The sequence below is a fragment of the Cheilinus undulatus genome, linkage group 6, assembly GCF_018320785.1.
Source record: "Cheilinus undulatus linkage group 6, ASM1832078v1, whole genome shotgun sequence".
NCBI lineage: Eukaryota > Metazoa > Chordata > Actinopteri > Labriformes > Labridae > Cheilinus > Cheilinus undulatus.
This window is the reverse complement of record NC_054870.1, coordinates 40,604,048-40,624,266: the sequence shown is the minus strand read 5'-3', so window position 1 is coordinate 40,624,266 and position 20,219 is coordinate 40,604,048. Positions and strand designations below refer to the sequence as shown.

General features: G+C 37.8%; 1 protein-coding gene across 1 annotated transcript; it reads left to right on the top strand.

The window, feature by feature from the left end:
- Window positions 1–3,644: 3,644 nt before the first annotated feature.
- Window positions 3,645–16,764, top strand: cxcl12a (chemokine (C-X-C motif) ligand 12a (stromal cell-derived factor 1)). Its single transcript, XM_041790261.1, has 4 exons — window positions 3,645–3,782; window positions 7,148–7,265; window positions 10,607–10,690; window positions 14,902–16,764. The coding sequence occupies exons 1-4, from the start codon at window positions 3,713–3,715 to the stop codon at window positions 14,927–14,929; spliced, it is 300 nt and encodes a 99-aa protein (XP_041646195.1). The 5' UTR covers window positions 3,645–3,712; the 3' UTR covers window positions 14,930–16,764.
- Window positions 16,765–20,219: the final 3,455 nt, after the last annotated feature.

Below are 20,219 nucleotides of genomic sequence, written 5' to 3'. Positions count from 1 at the left end.
TTACGCTATTCTGTTCAGACGCATGAATTAGTGGAAATTGAGTGTGTGAAGTAAGGGTCTAGTAATTATATTTTCTGGGTGAGCTGCATGTGTGAATGCAATCAATTGAATTTTTCACCATTACTTTACTTGGATTTATTCTAGCCAGCTCTTAGAAATAACTGCAAATCATAATTATGCTTAATCAACTGGTCTGAAGTTAATAAAACACTCGAGAAACGCTCAGAGTTGAGCACTGTTTATTTTAGATGGGACCAGACTGGCAGTGGGTAAATGATATTGGTTCACAGACTTTATCTAACTTTAGCAATACTGGTACTGCTGGCCATTGATCCTGTTTGCCTGTTAATGTCCTCATCCCTCAAAGTTCTTCAGTTATATGTCAGAATAACCTGGCACAGCCTACATACAACTTTTTCCCATTTTCCACAAACCCAATTCAAAAAAGTTGGGACACTGTGTAAAATATAAAAAATAAAAACAGAATGTAATGATCTTTTAAATTTCATAAACCCAGAAAGAAAATTAACAACATATCAGATATTGAAACTGAGACCATTATCACTTCATGTAAAATATTAGCTCATTTTGAATATGATGGCAGCTACACATCTATAGGGACAGGGCCACATTTACCATTTTTTAGAGCTCCCTCTTCTTTTAACAACAGTCTGAAAACATCTGGAAAGTGAGGACACTGGCTGCTGGAGTTTTGGGATATATCATTTTTGTCTGATATAGGATTAGAATAATACAAATATTTTAATATGAAAGGCCTTCCCTGAAAGAGAAATTGTCTAGATGGAAGCATATGTTGCTCTTAAACCTCCATCTACTTTCCAGCGCTGATAGTGCCTTTCAGATGTGTGAGCTGCTCACATCATAGGCACTGATGCAACCCCATAACATCAGAGATGCAGGCATTTAGACTGTGCACTGGTAACAAGGTGGATGGTCTCTCTCCTCTTTAGTCCGTAGAACACAAGATTCGTGTTTCCAAAACAAATTTCAAAGGTTTTCGATCTGACCACAGAACAGTTCTCCATTTTGCTTCAGTCCATTTTAAATGATCTTTGGCCCAGAGAAGAAGGTGATGTCTGTATGATATTCACATATTGGCTTCTTCTTTGCATGACACAGCTTTAATTGCATTTGTGGATGCCACAGTGAACTGTGATGATGGACAACAATTTCTGGAAACGCTCCTGTAGCTGTTTTTCATGAGTACCACTCACTTCTCCAGCCTTTCGTAGCCCCATCACTCCTTTTCTTAGATGTGGTGATGCCATCAAATTCAAAATGAGCTAATATTTTTTCATGAAAGGTAAAAATGTCTCAGTTTCAATATCTTGTATGTTATGCTCTGTTGTGGAAAAAATGTGGGCTTATGTGATTTGCTAATTCTTGCATTCTGTTTTTATCTATATTTTACACAGCACCCCAACTTTTTGGAATTGGAGTTGTAGATCAAAATAGTAACAAACTGTATTGTTCGTACAAAATGCTATCGTTTACCTTTGGATTGAAGAGCATCATGGCAGTAATCACTAACATGAGCTACAGTGGCTTCTAGTGGTGGGTGCTTGTTACAGTTCAGACAGAGCATTTGACCAGGCCTGAATCATTAAAACATCAGGAATGAGGCAAACTGACTGGTTATTCTGATGATGTCTACCTAGGGACTGGGCGTTTCATTGTTTGGACTGCTATTAATGGGTGCATCCCTTGAATACAGCAGGAAATATTTGGGAAAACTCACTGTGAGCCAGGAGGAGGAGGTGGTGACACATATCCTGCAATCATCACTGGAGCAATCTTTGGGCACATACTGAAGCAGCTTCATCCCCTTTCCCACTTTCCTGCTTGCAAATCTGTTTTGTTTTTTTGGTTTGTTTTTGTTTTGTTTTGTTTTTGTTTTTGTTTTTGTTCATGCTTCAGTACATCTAATTGATAGCACTGATGCAATGAAAAAAATGGCATCACTGCATTGATGCACGCTGCTTGTCTGCTTTTTGGTCAGCCCTTTTCATTAGTGCCTCCAGAGACCTCAGCCCCATCTGATAGGGAAAATCTCCCACTGAGAGGGAAAGGTGTGAATAAGCAACTCAGGGGCAGCCTCTCGGAAACTTTCTGGAAATTTCAGGAGTGCTTGAATGAAAACAGCTTCAACAAGATAACTGGACATTTTCTTAAATTACATGTAAAGCTTCTTAGATTTTTGTGAAAATTTCTGATCATGCTGAAATATTGCTTATGACAGAGTAAGTAACTATATAGCATAGATAACTTAATTGTATCAATACACTACGAAAGAGAAGCCAGATTCATATACAAAGCACTCCTGAGGGTTTTGGGTAAGCTGCAAGTGTGAGGCCAAGCAGACAAAATCTTCACTCCAACTTTACCCAAAACTATTCCTGCCAGTCCAGGTAAAGTTTCCACCTGAAATGGGGATGACCCAATGTGAGAGGACAGAGCAAAATATTCTGTAAAATCCACGGTGAGCGAGTGGGTGGGTAAGGGTATAACCTTTACATCCTGTGAACATCGTAACCATCAGTCTCCATGCACGCCGAAAAACTGCTTAATCCTCATTTCTGTTCTTTTCCTCTCATTTCTTGATACTGTGAAAAGCTTGTATCACAGATTTAAAGGCAAAAATAGTCATTGCATCAAACTTTATCTGCAACGTACTTTTTACGTCATGTCCTGTTTTGCTCTGGTTTTTATTGACATTTATCAGGAGTGTTTTTGTGAAAAAAGACTCTAAACTTAAAACAGGCAGAAATCTGTGATATACAATCTTCCCTGTTTCTTTTTATGGCACAGTGGTGTGTCTTGAGGGCAGTTTAGGTGTGCTCTGGGAATTTTTACAACCATATGTTATTACAGCAAGTATACAATAACGTGAGCTATGGTAACATAAGTTAAGGAGGCTATTTTCTATAAATATGAACAAGGTGAGCCTTCAGATTTTGGCTTGATATGAGGTGTGCTTAGGGCAAATAAAGCATGAACACCACTGCTCTACGGAGACTAAAAGATACTCTGTAATTCCCCTGCATTACACCACTGCTTATGACAAAGAATTAACTTAAAACGCTGTGATAAAAAGAAACGATGATAAGAAGAAAGAAGCAGAAGAAATAAAGGAAATAAAGAAATGGAGGAAGATTTTAAAAATAAATAACTACCTGATTAGATTCTTGTGATCTTTTGCCCCTTTTGTAATATTTCATAAGACTCAAAACGACTGATAAACCACTCGAAGTGTTTTTTTAATAAACATTTTAAGAAGGTGTGTGTGGTCATCTCTGTTGGTCTCAGTTCGTGATTAGGTGATTCGAATCAATTCACCTGAGATAATCCCAATAAAACAGGAAATACACGGAAAATAAGAGCAAGAAAACCGACAGTGGTGAAAATTCATTGAAGATGCCTAAAATGGTCTTTTCTTCGTTTCGAGCGTAGTCTCCATTGTATTTTACCTATTTGTTCAAAGTTTTAGAGATGTCATCACAAGATAAGCTTGACAAACAACGCTACTCGCTCGTTATCGGTTTTACTGCGAGCCCTTACCGGAAGTCTCGTGCGTTGTTCTTGCTGGTTTGACGTCAGTGCGTAATTTAACACTCCAGCCCTGTCTGGTGTGTCACAGCTCCTGTGGACTTTACTCTGAGCAGCATCAAACCTCGGACAGTCAAACCTCAGGATGGATGTGAAGCTGCTGACGGTCGTGGCTGCGCTCACGGTGCTGCTCATTCACGCGCCTCCATCACAAGGTACAGATAGATATTCAATGTGTTTGGCGCATTTTGGCTGGTTTAGTTTCGTTGTTTTTTCCTGCATTAATTTAAAAAAAGTGTAATAGAGAGTCGCTTTATGATATTAGAATGAGATTAATCTTAATACTTTTTAAGGATAACAGAAAAAACATCTAAATTATTGGAGAATTGGATTTGTCTGGTTACGCGTAAAATGGTGAAGGTAGGATTTTCCAGTTTTGTTTCCTTTTTCACAACTTGAAGTGCTACATAAACACAGTGTTTGCAAACTCTAAAGATAACTGTTTCAAGTGTTTGATAACCAAACTGTCATGAATGAGTTTGTAAAATCTCAATGTTAGTTAAAAAATCAATATGCAAATTCATTCAAATGCAAAAAAAAATCTAGTTGAAAAGGCTACAAAAGATCATCTAAGTCTTAGGCTTTATTCATTTAGTATTTTCTTTAAACAAACGCTCGTTTATCTTTATGTATGAGCTCCATCGTGAGTGTGGAAAAAGATTTTCCTCCGTGCGTAAAGCAGCAGGCAGCACATATGGCTCCCTGCGATAAGAGTCGTCTCTCCTCTCCGTGTGTATTTGTTCTGCTCTTTGTTTTCATTTAATCATCCTCACATGAAGCTTTAAGACAAAACCACAGCTAGTCTACGCGGCGACTTCAGGCACCCAACATGAAGGTGTTGTTCTCTTTCTCATGTTAATATCATGTGTTAAAATAATTAGCATAGAGTTTAATCCATGGCGGTACTTCTCACCATCTGTTTCTTTATTTTGGTGACAATAAGCTAGCATACTGTCAAGAAATACAGATCACACTTTATTCTTTTAATTTAATCATAAACGCACGTGACGCTGATTCATTTTTTTGATTAAAGTTGATCGCTTAAACCCCGAATTTTGTCTTACAGGATTCAAGAAAAAAAAAGGCTCGTGCTGTTTTTTTTTTGTTTGTTTTTTTGTTTTTTTGTTTTTACAATAATCAAGCGTGAAAATCTGGGTGTTGGAAACCTTTTAAGCTGAGGTCGTAACGGAAAGTATTTCACATCCATCAAGACTTTGTAAGGACCACATAGTCCAGAGCTGTGGGACTAAAGGAGCCCTGTGATTGTGGGTTCAGAAGCTTTAAAATAAATAGGCTCTATACCACTACTATACTCTGTAGGATCATAAACTACTAACCCTGTCCATAAAAAGTCAAGAAATGTAATTTTATGTCCTCGTTGGCCCCTGTAACCCTGCAGAACATAAATGGGTACAGGCTGAGGTTGTCAAAATTTCTAATGCTTCTGTATTATTTGATGCAACATGTTTTTAAAGGAGACCCTTTCCATTATTTCAATGAAAATAATATTTAAAAAGGCAGCAGCTTAAAAGATTAATTAATTAATTAATTAATTAATTATCTTTCTACATTAATTTTATTAGTCCTTTAATAATGGAAGTAAATGCTCACATGCTGTCTAAATCAGTGGTTCTCAACTGGTGGGTCAGGACCCAAAAGTGGGCCATGGAGCTTTTTTCCAGTGGGTTGTGGAGGTGTGCCTCGAAAGAACTGTAGCATAAGTCAAAATACCTTTAAACATTTTGTTTTAGTGTTTTCTATGATAACAGTTACATTCTGGTTGTTTTCTCGGAGGAAAGCAGAACTGATATTATTTTAATATTTCAAATTCTTCAAATCTCTAGAAAACAACCAAAATTTACTCCTGAACACGGGACATGGATTAAATACAATTAATGTATGCATGTCAGTTTATGATTTCTATATCTTTTTGTTGAGTCTCGGTTTGTTCCAAATAAGATTTAGAGAAATTAAATATTCCACGTTAGATATATTTGATTTGTGAAAAAATGTCTGCAACTTGTGTCGTGAATGCTCATTTAGCTGGTGGTGGGTCCTCAGGCTAGACCAGTTGAGAGCCATTGGTCTAAATTACAAATCTGCTTCAAAACAGACACCTTGTCAGCATACTTGTGTTTCACTATTGTTGTTAATATGCTTAAACAGGTTTCTGTTTTGTTGGAGTATAAAAATCTGTTAAATAATTGACAACCCTATTTTAAGATAACAGGTGGATTAAAGAATGACTCCCCATAGTAACAATAAATATAAAAATTCATATATCCTGAATTTGGCTGATATGGATGTATAAATGTAGCCCAGACCTAAACTTCAGTCCCTAAAACACTTTACAGTTGAAAGAATGAAGATGAACAAAGAAAAAGACTTCAGCTGACGTTGGTCTGATGCTCCAGTCTAAAACTCTAAACTTATTTAGACATATGGCCAAAAGTCACAGCTAATATATCAGTAGATATATCAGTAGTAAATCAGCAGAAATGTTTAAATCTGCCGTTACAGATATTTAACATCTAAAGCCATATACCACTATATGCCTATACTATGATTCCTAAGCAAACAAGATGTAATTTGTGTACTAGCTGCATTTTTTCCTCACTTCTTAAATTTCTTCATGCTTAATTTTGGACTGGCAAAGTACCAGAGCTTTAAAGATTGGCATAATGCTAGTACAATAAAAAATATTGACTACCTGAAGTACTTTGGGTTTGCCGTGCTTAGTCCATCTGGTGACGGGCTGGTTGCTTGGGTAAAAAAGGAAGAGTAATGCAAAAATGTATGTTTAAAAAAAGCAAAGTCTCCAATCATCCTTTAAGAAAGCAACCCAAGGCACACTGTAGGTTTTGTATGTAATTAAAGCATCTTTATTTTACATGGCAAAAGAAGTGTTAAAAGTAGCTCACACATTGTGACCTATTCTGGTCTTTGATATTGAATGCCTGACTTTATACCACAACTACAGAAGTAGAAGACCTTGGCACCCTAAATAAGGTCATTTCTTGTTTTTAGCAGTGAAAAATTGCAGGCAAACTCTTGCATACTCTACTCTAAATTATACTAGGCACAATGCAAAATGCAAAAGTTTGCCAGTGAGTTTTGCTTGATTTATTCCTCTCATAAACCCCTGTTTAATAAAAAAGATGTCTTGATTTCAGTGTTTATGCACTTTTACACTCTTGGTCATTTGAATAACTGAAATAGTGTAGTTTTTAGTGTTGTGGTGTCTAAAAAGTATCAGTGTTGAAATCTGTTTGTCTGCAGACAGAATACATCAAGCACTGTCTCAGATTATCATCTTTCTTTTAATCTATCTTTGCTTTAATTCTTAAAACCTTTTTTTTGCAGTAAAAGCTGAAACTGATGATCACTGCTTTACATGATGTTTAAAAGGTTTATCTATAATGCTAGCCTGTCTAAAATGGAACTTTTAAAACACATATAAGTCGGACTAACACATCTACTGTGGATAAATGTGTAGATAATCTAATCTCTTCTCTCATAGCAAAGCCTATCAGTCTGGTGGAGAGATGCTACTGTCGCTCCACGGTCAACAGCCTCCCAAGATCCTACATCCGAGAGCTCCGGTTCATCCACACGCCAAACTGCCCCTTCCAAGTCATGTGAGTCTCGTCATTAAAGCTGTCGGCGCACACAGACACATAGAACTGCGTGTTTTCCTCTCAGCCCTTGTTTACTTAAAGAGGTTTCCTCCTGGTAGGACATTTCTCACCATCAATCTCAGAGAGGGGACAGGTCAGAGAAAAGAGCTGTGCACGCATGTTCACAGACACACGCCCCTCTGTCACTCATTTTACACAGACGTGAGGCTTGTAAAGAAGACGTTTCTACCACAGACGGACTGACACATCTACAGGAAGGGCTCAGATGGAGAAAACTGAATGGAAAAGAGAAATAGAAATGGGATAAAGCTTTGAATTTAGCCCGATGAATGCAGATGTAGTTGGTTTTCAAACTAAATGGTTCTAGTCTGCTTTTCATGTAGGGCTTACTGCTCATACTGATATCTTTTATCATTGCACCTCAGATTTATTTCAAAAGTTAGTTGGTAGCAGTAGATTGGAAAGGTTAGGAAACAGTTTAATGTTGAGTAAACAACAAGATCTGGCAGGTTTAAAATACATAAACAAATCAGTGGGAAAGAAGAAGTGGTTTAGTGGTGATTAGAGGAAGCACAAGGGCCAAACCAGGCCTGATACCCCACACTGAGACATATGATCCACTCTAGACCCGCTCTGTAAATACCCACACGGTTGTGTTGCATTTAACCTGCAATCTCATATTCCAGGATTCAACTCCAATTTTGTCTTTTTAAAAATTTATATTAAGTTGGAAGTTAAATTAAAGGCAAAACACTGGAATTAAAGCAGTGTGATATGTGAGATGAACAATTGCCATGATACCAGAATTTCAAACTTCAATACAGTAGAAATCAAACCATGTCGACACTCATTTGATACTATAGCAACAAAAATAAAAGTCTAGGCATACCTATGGGTTAAGTTACTGTTTGTACGTTTTGTTTTGGGGTTTTTTCCAGACTTTTTTGGCTTTATTTGGAGAGGACAGGGCAGTGGATAGTGTAGGAAATGAGGCACAGAGTGAGCAATGACATGGGCCAGGTTGGACATGAATCAGGGCCCCCTGCTTGGACGACTAGCTTCCCTATATGGCATGCAACTTAACCGCTGGGCTGAGCATGGTACCCAATATTTAGTTCCTTAATACCAAGAATTGGTGTCAAATGAATGCACATTGTCTAAACTTCCCAAACACATTAGCAAAGCCACCAAAATGGTGCTAATATATTTGTGCAGTTTAGTCAGTGTCTCCAGCTGTCCCCCAAAATAAAATATTTACTACAGTACTCACTACAGTGGACAGTGGAAGTGCCAGTGCTGACATTAGACTATGCATTTTAAATATTAATTATCAAGTCAAAATGAGTGCATTTAGCATGTTAAAAACAACCTCACGTGAATTATGCCTCAGTTGTATTTCAGAGCCATAAAAGTAAACAAAAGCAACAGCATTGAATCAGTCTTTTCTTACAAATGTCAGTGACTCTGTCCAACAAAGTGAGTCACCTTGAGGGTTCTGACAGAGAAACTTGTAAAGACCAGACTGATCTTGAAGCATAGAATGGCCTTGCTGTCTATGTAGCTGTACACATAAACGCCTCTTTCTTTAAAATGTCAAAACAGGAGGTATGGCTATTAAATAATGAGACAGTCCTTATGAGAATAAAACCATGTGGTTCACAGTTACACCGAGTGTCATTTATCAGAGGTTGGGTATTCATGCACGACTGTAAGTTTCCAATAAGTGACATCTTTAGTGAGATACTGACTGAAGTGCACGTGTTTTTGCCAAGGTGTCTGAAAATGATTCGCTTAAAAGTAAAGCAACACAGCTTGAAATTTTTGGTGTAATTGAACAAAACAGCAGCTTAATCTTTGCGTATAAATGGAGGTGTATGGGGAACACTGCATGTCGTGTCTTTGAATGGCACTAAAGCCTTAGTGAAGGCAGAGAGGATGTCCGAGACGATGAACGTCCCAGGCACCTATGCCGATAAAAAAAAAACTTCTGAAAACATTAAACAAATTGAACAAATCAATGGAAATGATCAAGGATTCAGTATAAGAATGATAGCAGAAATGGTCTCCACTGATAATGAGACAGTTTGGCAAATGTTGCATTAAAATTTTAGCATGACAAAAGTGTGTGCCAAAGTTGTCCCAAAACTTCTGACTCCTGATTGAAAGAAAAAACACAAACCCATTGGTGGAGACATTTGGAACAAAAAAAAAAACATACATTTTTAGAAACTCACTCAACTTTTGAGCCAATCATTTCACAACTTTGCAAAAACATGTGAACTTCAATCAGTAGCTAGCAGTGAACTTAAAAACGTCACTTATTGTAAACTCAGAGCAGTTGTGTGTGAATACCAAACCTTTACAGTGTTTGCTAGTGTTAGCATTAACCCATTCAGTGCTTTGGTTATAAACATACATTTCATAAAATAATTTACAGGCATATAATATTAACACTACAAGCTTTCTAAACTTTCCATGTACAAAATGTGCACTACACAGATTAATGTGGATTTTTGTAGAGAGGAATATTCATTTAGCACAAGCACCCAGTCAGCAACATGTCCCTTTTTGACCATCCAGGTTGGAACGGTTACAGGCATTTGGACTGATATGCCACATGCAAAAGGTTCTCAGATATTTTCAAGTATTTAATCTCAAACATTTCCCATAATCCATCTGATAAGACATGTGAATTTAAACAGACCAATGATGCTTCCTCCTCCTCTTACTCTGGCTCATGGCAGCTGTTGGTTAAAAGTACGATCAAAGCTCTTTTTTTTGGTGCATTTGATACTTTTGCCCATTAAAGTAAAACGTATTAGCTCATTTTAAAACTAATAAATTTGGGCTGCTGATTGCCTTGTGGTTAGATTGTACTCAGTGTATGGAAGCTAGGCTTCCAAGATGGTTCCAAGGTTCATGTCTGGCCTGTGGTCCCTTTCGCTCATGTCCCTGTCTCCCTGATTTTCCTGATTGACCAAAGTGTTGTAAAAGTGAAAGGTGGCTACTATTAAAATTTCCTGCTTAAGAGTCAAACCTACATGTCAGTGTTAATTCAGTCTTTTAAATAACAAAACTGATAAATTTACATAATCCATCCTTTTTTCTCGAGCGACTGATCTCTTATTTCACACCTCAGTGGGAAATTCCTGCTCCTTCATCTATTAATATTATGTTTTTTCTTGTTGTAATGTGTTCTATTATTTTTCTTACCTTAACCCTCTCTGAAGGTTTAATTTGTTGTCTGTGCCTTGCACCATCTTAATGTGATTGCTGAGAATCTTAAAATGTAATTTTTTTAAAGGATATTTGGTACTTACTAATCTCTTTTTCCTGCACAGTGCCAAACTGAAGACAAACAAAGAGGTGTGTGTGAACCCCGAGATCCGGTGGCTGCAGCAATATCTGAAGAACGCCATCAACAAGTACGTTAAAACAAACTTTTGTTATTCATGGCCTGCTTTCAACCTGAAACGGATAAGTGGTTGGGTGCACTGTTTAACACTTCCACTCTTTAGTCATGTAGAGGGAAGAATGTAAAAAAACAAATGAGCATTATGACATCTGTCAGTGGTCCATTGTCAAGGTGACAGCTCTTAACTGCCCAGTTTGTAATGGAACTAAATTTTCTGACGTGCTGGGACACGACCGAGTGGGAGGACAGACTGATTCCAGTTTCACCCACAAACTGTGGGTTTTATGTGCGACATAACAAAAAAAATTCATACCAGATCTAATCTAGTCTTTCTTGAGTGTGGTTAAAAGTTCATCCCTTGTCATCACTATAATTGCAACACCTACACCACACCTGAATAAATACTGAAAATTTGCAGTAACTTGATAAGAATTTCTTTCTCACTGGTAACTTAGAGCAGTGGTTCTCAGCTGATGGGTTGGGGCCCAAAAGTGGGCCGTGGGGCCGTTTTCAATTCATCTGTAGTTTTAGCCAGTTCTGTGTTATTATAGAGCTAAAGTCCCCCTGCCTGAATAAAAAAAAAACAATCACCAGAAGGAAATAGATAAAAGATGTGCCATACTAAAACGTGTCAGCTGTACATCACTGTAACTTTATCTAACACTAAAATGAAAGTCTGGCTGACTACAAAACTATCACAAAATGTGAAAGACATGGTGGCATGGTTGGTTTAAACAACTATAAAAGGAGATCCTGGGTCAAAACCAAGCAGTGGCTCTTGAATTTCTTTCAAGATTAATAAAATCATGTTGTGTCGTAACTAAAGTAGCAGTTGTGTAACTTTGACTGTGGTTTAAATCAAGTCGGAACCGTGGGTGATGAAATTTGATGCCACTGCAGAAGTGAAAAAACTCTGCTGTTCCTTGAGTGTCCACTAAAGAATGGCAGTAAAAGTCCCTGAAGTCCTATTTTAATCCATACTAAGACTGTTTTTGTCAGAGGGCTCTGGCTGCAGACTAAAGCTCTCAGATGCCAACCACTTCTGTTAGATGTTGCATCTGTCAGAACGCAAGTGACGTTATTTTCAAATCAACTTTATTCATGAACAAAGTCTGGCAGTTAGATTCATGAAATAACAAGACTAAGCAACATTTTATGAATAAAACAGAAAAAAGGTCTAATCAGGAATTCAGTTCCGAATAGACCAGTTTAAGAATACTTACAAAAACAGTGGCTAGCTTTACCTTTATTAGCTTAACCTTAAGCTAACCTAAGTTCACTTGCTACATAGTTAACTTTACTTATATCTATGAACATGACTATGTAAGGCAATGTAGCTATGTTAGCTTTAACTCTAGCAATGTTAGCTTTAGCCAGTGTAGCTAGTGCCAACATAGCTATGTAGGTAGCATAGCTAGGTAGCTAGCATAGCTTTTTTCGCTTAAGCAAACATAGCATAAGCTGAAGTAATGTGGTCAGCTTTAGCTATATTTGCTACAAAGACACTTTATGTGAATAAAGTATGGGTCTATGAGATTTGGCTACGTTACCTACTTAGCTTACATAGCTCACACAGAAATTGTAGAGTAGTTAGCTTTAGCTGTGTCCAAGTGTTTTCATGGAAGACAAGGTTTTAGATACTAGGTTTTGCAGGTCAGATTTTTGACTTTTTATTTTTGGTATCCTACCCCTACCTTAACCTTAACGCTAAAAGCTTTAGCGTGTACTTCCCACCTAACAGAGGCTGTGTCTCACAAGAGGGGGCATCAGAGAGCTGTGGTCGATATTGATACCAATGTCTAAACTTTTTAATGCTCATTTTAATCTCCATAAGACTTTATTAGACTGTAATAAGACTGATCTGAATTTTGCTTTGCAGCAGACATCTACAGTTATGTTAATGAAATGGAGATTGCTAAAGGTAGGGCTGTTCTGTGACACAGTTGATAAAACAAATGTTGAATACACCAATGCAGAGATACAAAGGTCAAGGAGATGAATCCCAATTGTACCAAAATATACTCACTTAAAGTCAGTACCAATATCAGTTGTCTCCTTCCTGCCCTGAAGACACTCTGAAAATGTCTCAATAAAGTTTATAGAAGTGATCAAGTGTCCACCCTGAATGCTGTAAAGATAATATTTCAAGAGGATGAAGCCCCCCTATAGAGGTCAGATGAAACAAGCATGCTGTGGTGGAGTCTGAAGAGGAGTTTAGAGATGCAAAAAGCAACTTCCTGAGGACACTGATATCTCCTCTTTTCTCCTGATACACAAACTTAAACCTCTCTCACTGAACCCCCTGCAGTCAGATTGTCTCTCTCTGTCTGGGTGAGCGTGGAGCTCATGACGTGTCGAGGTGTCAGCGGCCCTCTGCATAACAAAACAGCCCATGGAGAGGGTAGACTTTGTTCACTCACAGTACATCTGCCCTAAAGAGGTTCCAACTACACATACAGTGAGAATAAAAGTGGGGACAAACTTATCCAGAAAGTGAGTGAAGGGTCCCAGCACTTCTGCCTGGTAAACAAATCCTCATTCAACTTTCTACCAGTTTAATTTTGTCTGTACTTGCACATACTTGTAGTTCATACAGCTGTGCATGTCAAATGTTCAATAACCGCTTCAAATTAACCTTCTGCAAAATTAAATCTTTAGATCTACAGTTTCTGAAAGTAATTTCTTCCAGCAAAGTTTACAAAGAGCTTTCATTCTAATGAAGAACCGTCAGACAAAGCCAAGTCTCTAACAGGCTAAATTAAGGCCGAGTAGTCAGCAAAACTTGAAAGCAAGTTAAATATAACTTCAATCTGCCAAAATGTTAAAAGCCTGATTACAGGTCAACAAACTTTTGGTCCAATAATCTTGAAGCAGCTGCTTTTGTTTGGGAGTCCAAGATCTCTATAAAATCCAAAATTTGGCACCTACTATTTGTATTCCTGGCATTAGTTCATAGCAAAAAACAGTCATTATTTCCAGAACCGTGTCTGTTGGTTACATTTTCACAGCTCAGTGTTTTCCCACATAAACATGATATACTTACTGTTTTTGTTTCCTCAATACATGCAAAAGAAACACATTTAACACATGCACTCCTGAAAATTTCCAATCAGGCTGACCCTTAAATCTCCTCTATTGCTTATTCATTCATTCAGTTTACCATGTTGCACAAGAGGAGTGGGGTGTTCTCACAAGGGAAGGTGCTGCGGAAATCCAAGTTGGCAGACACTGCAACAAAATTCAACAATATATTTATGGTGCTTTCACATTTGCTCAAAATTTCTGAAAATGCCCTAAAACATTCAGGGTGTGTTGATTGTGTGAATGCAAGCAGGTGGATTTTTCACCCTGACTTCATATGGATTGCTGCTTGTAAAATGTCAGTGAGCTGATGTGAGCAGTAACAGCAAGACACTGCAGTTACAGGTAGAACTTACATAAAGCCAGAAATTGTCAACATATTATTTAGACCGGTGCAAAACAATAAAAAATAACTCGCAATATATCACCATAAATGCTGTGACAACAGTTTTAAAATACACAGGTATAACAGGTGGCAGCAGATGCTACACTGCATGATGCAGCACATGCCTCATTGCTCACACCAAAACACAGGTGGTACTCCCTCTGGTAACGTGGATCATAGTGTCTATCTACTGCCAGCAAGACTAAAAGCAAAAATACTGGATTATTCTAGGTTTCTTTTCCATAAAGGCAGGAGATGGACATGATTATACAAGCTGTGCAATAAACAAGGTAAAATACTGCAGTAACACCAATTTTCACTGTCCCATGGCTAACCAGGCTAATTAGCTGTTAGCAACAACAGCTAGTCTGTTGTCCCAATCCCAACCATCATTGAGTGACACTGTAAAGTCCATTTTTCCCTCAACTTCTAAACAAGATTGGGATATCATATGCTTTATCCGAACAGCAGTGCTGATATCAAAGGCTTCAGATAACTGACTAAGGAGTGTAAGTAATGCTCCTGCACTCACAGGAACACAGTGCCGACATTTTATACAGATGTAAAGCAAAAAATCATTCAGGTGGGCTTATATTAAATTGAAACCAGAATGTTATATAATGTATGTAAACAATAAACTCAGGAAGATCTCAGGGATTGCCTGTGTGAATAATCAAAGCCTCTGATATCGTCATTTTGTCCTCACACTTTTTTTGTCCTCAAAAACTCACATCAAATTTTCTCTTCTCTTCCAGGATGAAGAAATCCAAACAAGCCCACTAAAAGCCCCTGCAGACATCCTCCTGAGCCATCACACATATGTTACATGTAATATGAGATCATCTGGTTTGTTGTACAGCACTTACCCGGCCCTTTGCATGGAATAAACCCACGACTGCTCATCGCGAACACATCCACCAGCTCTGTCTGCGTCTCCTGCGTCACCCCTACCACTTATCAATGCTATTAGTGAGAAGTGCAATTATATATGTGTTTTCTAATAGTTATGTATATACTCTTTTTTTTGTCAATGGACTTCAACAGTAAAGAGCTATTTTTGGAGATTTCCTTGCCTCTTTAGCTTCTGTCGTTTAGGGAAAAAAATGGATGGATCCTAAAGGACATACACGTCACCTAGTCAAATTTTACAGATTCCTGCGGACCACTGAGCCAGGAGATTTTAATAACATATCCTAAACATGGCATCTGCTTATCCTCACTGTCTCTGATTGAAATTGTACAAAATGACTTAGAACAATGTATAGGTTCTCATTTAAAACAGAGGGATTGCTAAGGTTTGCCAAGTTGTATTAAACGTCTCACGTTAATTGGCAGCATGGAATTTCATGAGTGCCAGAAACCCCCAGACCGAATAATAAGATGTATAAAAGATCCCTGTAAAAATGGCAATTACAATGGTTTTGTGATGGAAGTTAGGATGCCAAAAGAGCAGAGCATTTCCTGAGTTGTTTTGTGGTTGTGATTACTCCACTCTGTTACACAAAAAGGTTTTTTTTATGTTGGGGTAAAGTTGAACATCTGGATAGAAAACTGGTCGAAGAAATGTCATAAAATAGAGCTGCGTCACTCTGGAGGGAAAATCATGACACCGTCTGATTGATTATGGATTCTGAATGAAATATCTTATTATTAAGAACGTCCATTTCAAAGAAGGGTGTACAGAAATGTAGGTAACAGTTACCACATCAGTAGTTAAATCACTATGTTGTAGTCTGGCCACATTTATATGACAATGATTTCAGATCAAAATGGCAACTTTTGATGCAATTTGGCTTTTTTTTTTTTTTGCCAGAAACCGTGATTTAGGTGCCTGACAATGAAGTTTTGAAAAAGTGCCAGCATTTTGCCATCATGTAAGCTGGTAGTAGAGAGTACCCTGTGAAAACAGAGATCTTTGGCTCATGTATTAAAGTTCCAGTGAATAGCCATGTCTTATATTTGTGCTGCTCACTCCAAGTAGACATTTTCTTCAACTTTACTCACTGTGTAGACTGTGTAAGTAGCTTTTGTGTGTTTACACCTTACCTCTCTGTACAAGGAAGACTATGAGAGCACGTCCATATTGTTTCATTACAAAACTGCATCACCAAACTATGCGTCCGACAGGTATATTGCAACATTTTCAGCAGTTTTTGCAGATTTGTGTGCATAGTCGTCTTTTTTTGAAATGAAAAGTACATTTTCAGTAGATCGTTGTCATGTAAAAGTGACCTTTTATGGCAAAAGAAAAAGAAGTACCGTATTTGTCAAGATACATGTAGATCAATGGGACTACCTACAACTGTCATGCAGATAGCAATGCACTTTATAACAGATGTATTCATGTTTTAACAACTAAATTTACTATAACTCACTAAGTCTGATCATTAAATTCTGTCTTTTATCTTTATTTTTATGTAACCATGCTGTTTTCATTCTGTTCCTCATTGATGATTGAATGTGTAGCTGCATTTACCTGTTAAAACTGGGGAGACATCTATTCATTTTATTACCCCTGTCATATGTTAAAGTAATATTATACAAATGTTTTATTTTTGTACTCCTATATGCATTTATATATTAAATCTTAACATTAAAATGAAGGACTTGTACTCACACTGGAGTCACCCTGCCAGCGTTTTATTCTCAAACAGATGAGGGGAGTCTATAAAATGTTACGGTTATCATTTCATGATTGTGTTGCAAGCCTTCCTACAATAACACACACACTTGCAGCTATACTTAAAGCTCAGATAGAGTACTCTTTAATTTTTTTACAGCCCCAATTCCAAAAAAGTTGGGGCACTGTTTCAAATGTAAATAAAAAGCAGAATTAAATGAAAATCTCACAAATTAATATTTTATTTACAATAGAACATAAATAATACATCAGATGTTTAAACTGAGACATTTTACCATTTCATGAATATATTAGCTCATTTTGAATTTGATGACAGCAATACAAAAAAGTAGGGACAGGGCAACAAAAGGCTGGAAAAGTACATGTGCTAATGAAAAATATCTGGAGGAACATTTTGCAACTACATCAGTTAATCGACAAAAGTTCAGTAACATGACTGGGTATAAAATAAGTATTATAGAGAGATGGAGGGTCTTAGAAGTAAAGATGGACAGACGCTCACAGATCTGTAAAAAACTACACCTAAACAGTGTGGAACAATTTCACAAAAATGTTCCTCAACATAAAATTGCTAAGACTTTGAATATCTCACAGTACATAATATTATCAAAAGATCCAGAGAATCTGGAGATATCTCTGAGCACGAGGGACAAAGCTAAAGGTCGTTACTGTATGCTCATGATCTTCAGGCCCTCATGTGTCACTGCATTAAAAACAGGCATGATTCTGTACTGGATATCACTGCATGAGTTCAGAAATACTCGAAGAAATCACTGTCAACACAGTGTGCCATTAATGCCAACGCCATCATACCAACAACTGCAAGTTGAAGCTGTATCATGCAAAGACCAAGTCATGTGTGAACACCATCCAGAAATGCCACATCTTACCTTGGCCAAAGCTCATTTAAGATAGACTCAGGGCAAACGGAAAACTGTTCTGTGGTCAGATGAATTAAAAATTTAAATCCTTTTAGGAAAACATGGATGATGTGCGCTTTGGACCAAAGGGAGAAGGACCATCCAGCTTGTTATCAGAGCACAGTTCAAAAAGCTGCATCTCTGATGGTATAGGGTTGCATTAGTGCTTATGACATGGTCAGCTTATACATGTGGAAAGGCACTATCAATACTGAAAAGTGAAAAGAGGTTATAGAGCAACACATATGCTTCCCAATGTCTCTTTCAGATAAGGCCTTTCATATTTCAGCAAGACAATGCTAAACCACATACCACATCCATCACAACAGCATGGCTTCACAGTAGAAGAGTCTAAACTGGCCTGCCTGCATTCCAGACTTTTCATCAACAGAAAACCTTTGAGGCATCATAAAACAAACAAAAAGAATCCAACCATGAAGATCCAGGGCTGACATCAGACAAGAATAGGACAACATTCCTCTCCCCAAACTTCAGCAACTGGTGTCCTCACTTCTCAGATGTTTACAATCTGTTGTTAAAGGGGCTATATGTAAGTTTTCTGCTTTCACACTTCCCATTTTTGACTATTGGTGCCCGCTTTATCCTGATATGAAGAACGAGGCTCTTTATTTTTTCCTTGGTTGCCTGTATAAGCCTGTTGAGTCATTTATCTGTAAAGAACTCGGGCCAAGTTTTCCGCGAAATCTCAGCGGGTGTGACGTCGAGCTCTACATAGTACACACACCCCCTGCTCTGTTTATACCTGGCTACAGTGTGTAGAATGGAAAGAAATGGCAATGGATAAGGCTGCTTGCGTGAGTAAACAACTGGCTAGCGCAAGCCAGACATCCACACAAACTCAGTGTAAACATAAAATACCAAGATAGTTTTATCTGCTGAAGCCCGTCAAGCTAAATGAGAGCTTGACTGACGCAGGGGGAAATCGAGGATAAATATCGGTGGAGCATTTGGGAAACGGAGGGAGCTTCACTCTGTGCTTGGGATAAATACCAATCAGAGATGGCTGTCTTTCTATAGGGGGCATGACTCTGAACAATGACATACAATGTAGGGTTTTATGTTTTATACAAAGATGCTCATTTAGTGTTTTATTGTGTTACTTCACTTACCTCCTCTGTATACATGGTGCCAGTAAATCACCTTGGTCTGCGTGTGCATCAACTGGTAAACTGGAAGCTCATTCATGCGCAAGGAGTGCGCCATCATGGACAAGTAACACAATACTGTTGTAGTTTGCTTAATGACCAACGGTGTCTCTACACTGATTTTTTTTTCTAAAAGTTACATAATAGCCCCTTAAAAAGAAGAGGGGATGTTACATAATGGTAAATATGACCCCGTCCCTTTTTATAAGATGTGTTACTGCCATCAAATTCAAAATGAGTTAATATTTCTGTGGGTTTATGAGATTTACAAATCATTGCTTTTTTTTGGAATAGTGGTTGTACTTGGTGCAACACAAGCTTTACCCTGGCCAACTCACAGCTGCTGTAATCTTCCTGTACTGAAATGTCAGAGGGTAACTCTCCTTTCAGACTTTGATGTGAGAACATGTGTTTAGCTTTACTCGACAACCATCCTGCCTCTTATTTAACTATTAACTCAACAAGCGGCCATTAGGAAAAGATTAGGGCTAAAAGGGATGAACTTTCAACTTCCCTTTAAGGCCATGAAGTGAGGCGGAGCACAGTAGAGTATGTGATGAGAGGGGCTTGCTGATTGAAACATCAGGGAGCCCCTACAAAAGGGGCCATTGTGCTACGTTGTCATTAACTTTGAAGTCATTTTTTAAAAGTGGAATAAAGCAGAGTCAGCAGCAATATTATCAGGGATTAAGACACTGATTTAGTCACACTTTAACCCTCTGAAAAACTGGGAATTAATCAAATACTGATAGTCTTAAGATGATATCAGTCCAGGAATCTGCCTGCAGCAACAAGTATTTCCTCCTTGCTATGTGAAGATTGTAAGATTAATTCGATCAGTCATACAGCAGACAGATTTTTGTTCCCCTGTGTTATTAGTACTCAGGGTAGGGCAATTAATCTTCATTTAATTGTTATCATGACATGAACATTAGCAACAAACACAAGTGGAGTGTGAATTTATCACATTTAGAAAGAAAATGTATTTTATGTACACAAACCATGCTTTCTCACCCAGTAGGCTAAATTTATCTTTTGGATTAAAGCCTGGGTATGATTGCAATGCTTTCATACCATTTTGATTAAGCTGGATGTAGCTCAAGTTAGCTACCAGCTAGAGTCACATTAACTGGTACAATTTCATAGGTTTTTCATGACATCACAGATTTACGGACACCTGGTGAGCAAGCAAACCTTCCATCAGCTGTTGCTACAGAGAGAATACTACTCTAAGATGCCACATTTTAACTAGTTCTATACGTCAAAAAATAACCTGTTTGATTGGATGCACTAAGCAACAGGTAGATAAACCCAGGTGTGAAAGACTAGACGAGGACTAGCCAAAA

Bases quoted from the DNA above. Each gene is read 5' to 3' on its own strand.
- cxcl12a (XM_041790261.1), top strand. From the start codon at position 3,713: ATGGATGTGAAGCTGCTGACGGTCGTGGCTGCGCTCACGGTGCTGCTC. The intron at 3,783-7,147 runs GTACAGATAGAT...CTTCTCTCATAG, and splicing joins TCACGCGCCTCCATCACAAG to CAAAGCCTATCAGTCTGGTG. The intron at 10,691-14,901 runs GTACGTTAAAAC...CTTCTCTTCCAG, and splicing joins CTGAAGAACGCCATCAACAA to GATGAAGAAATCCAAACAAG.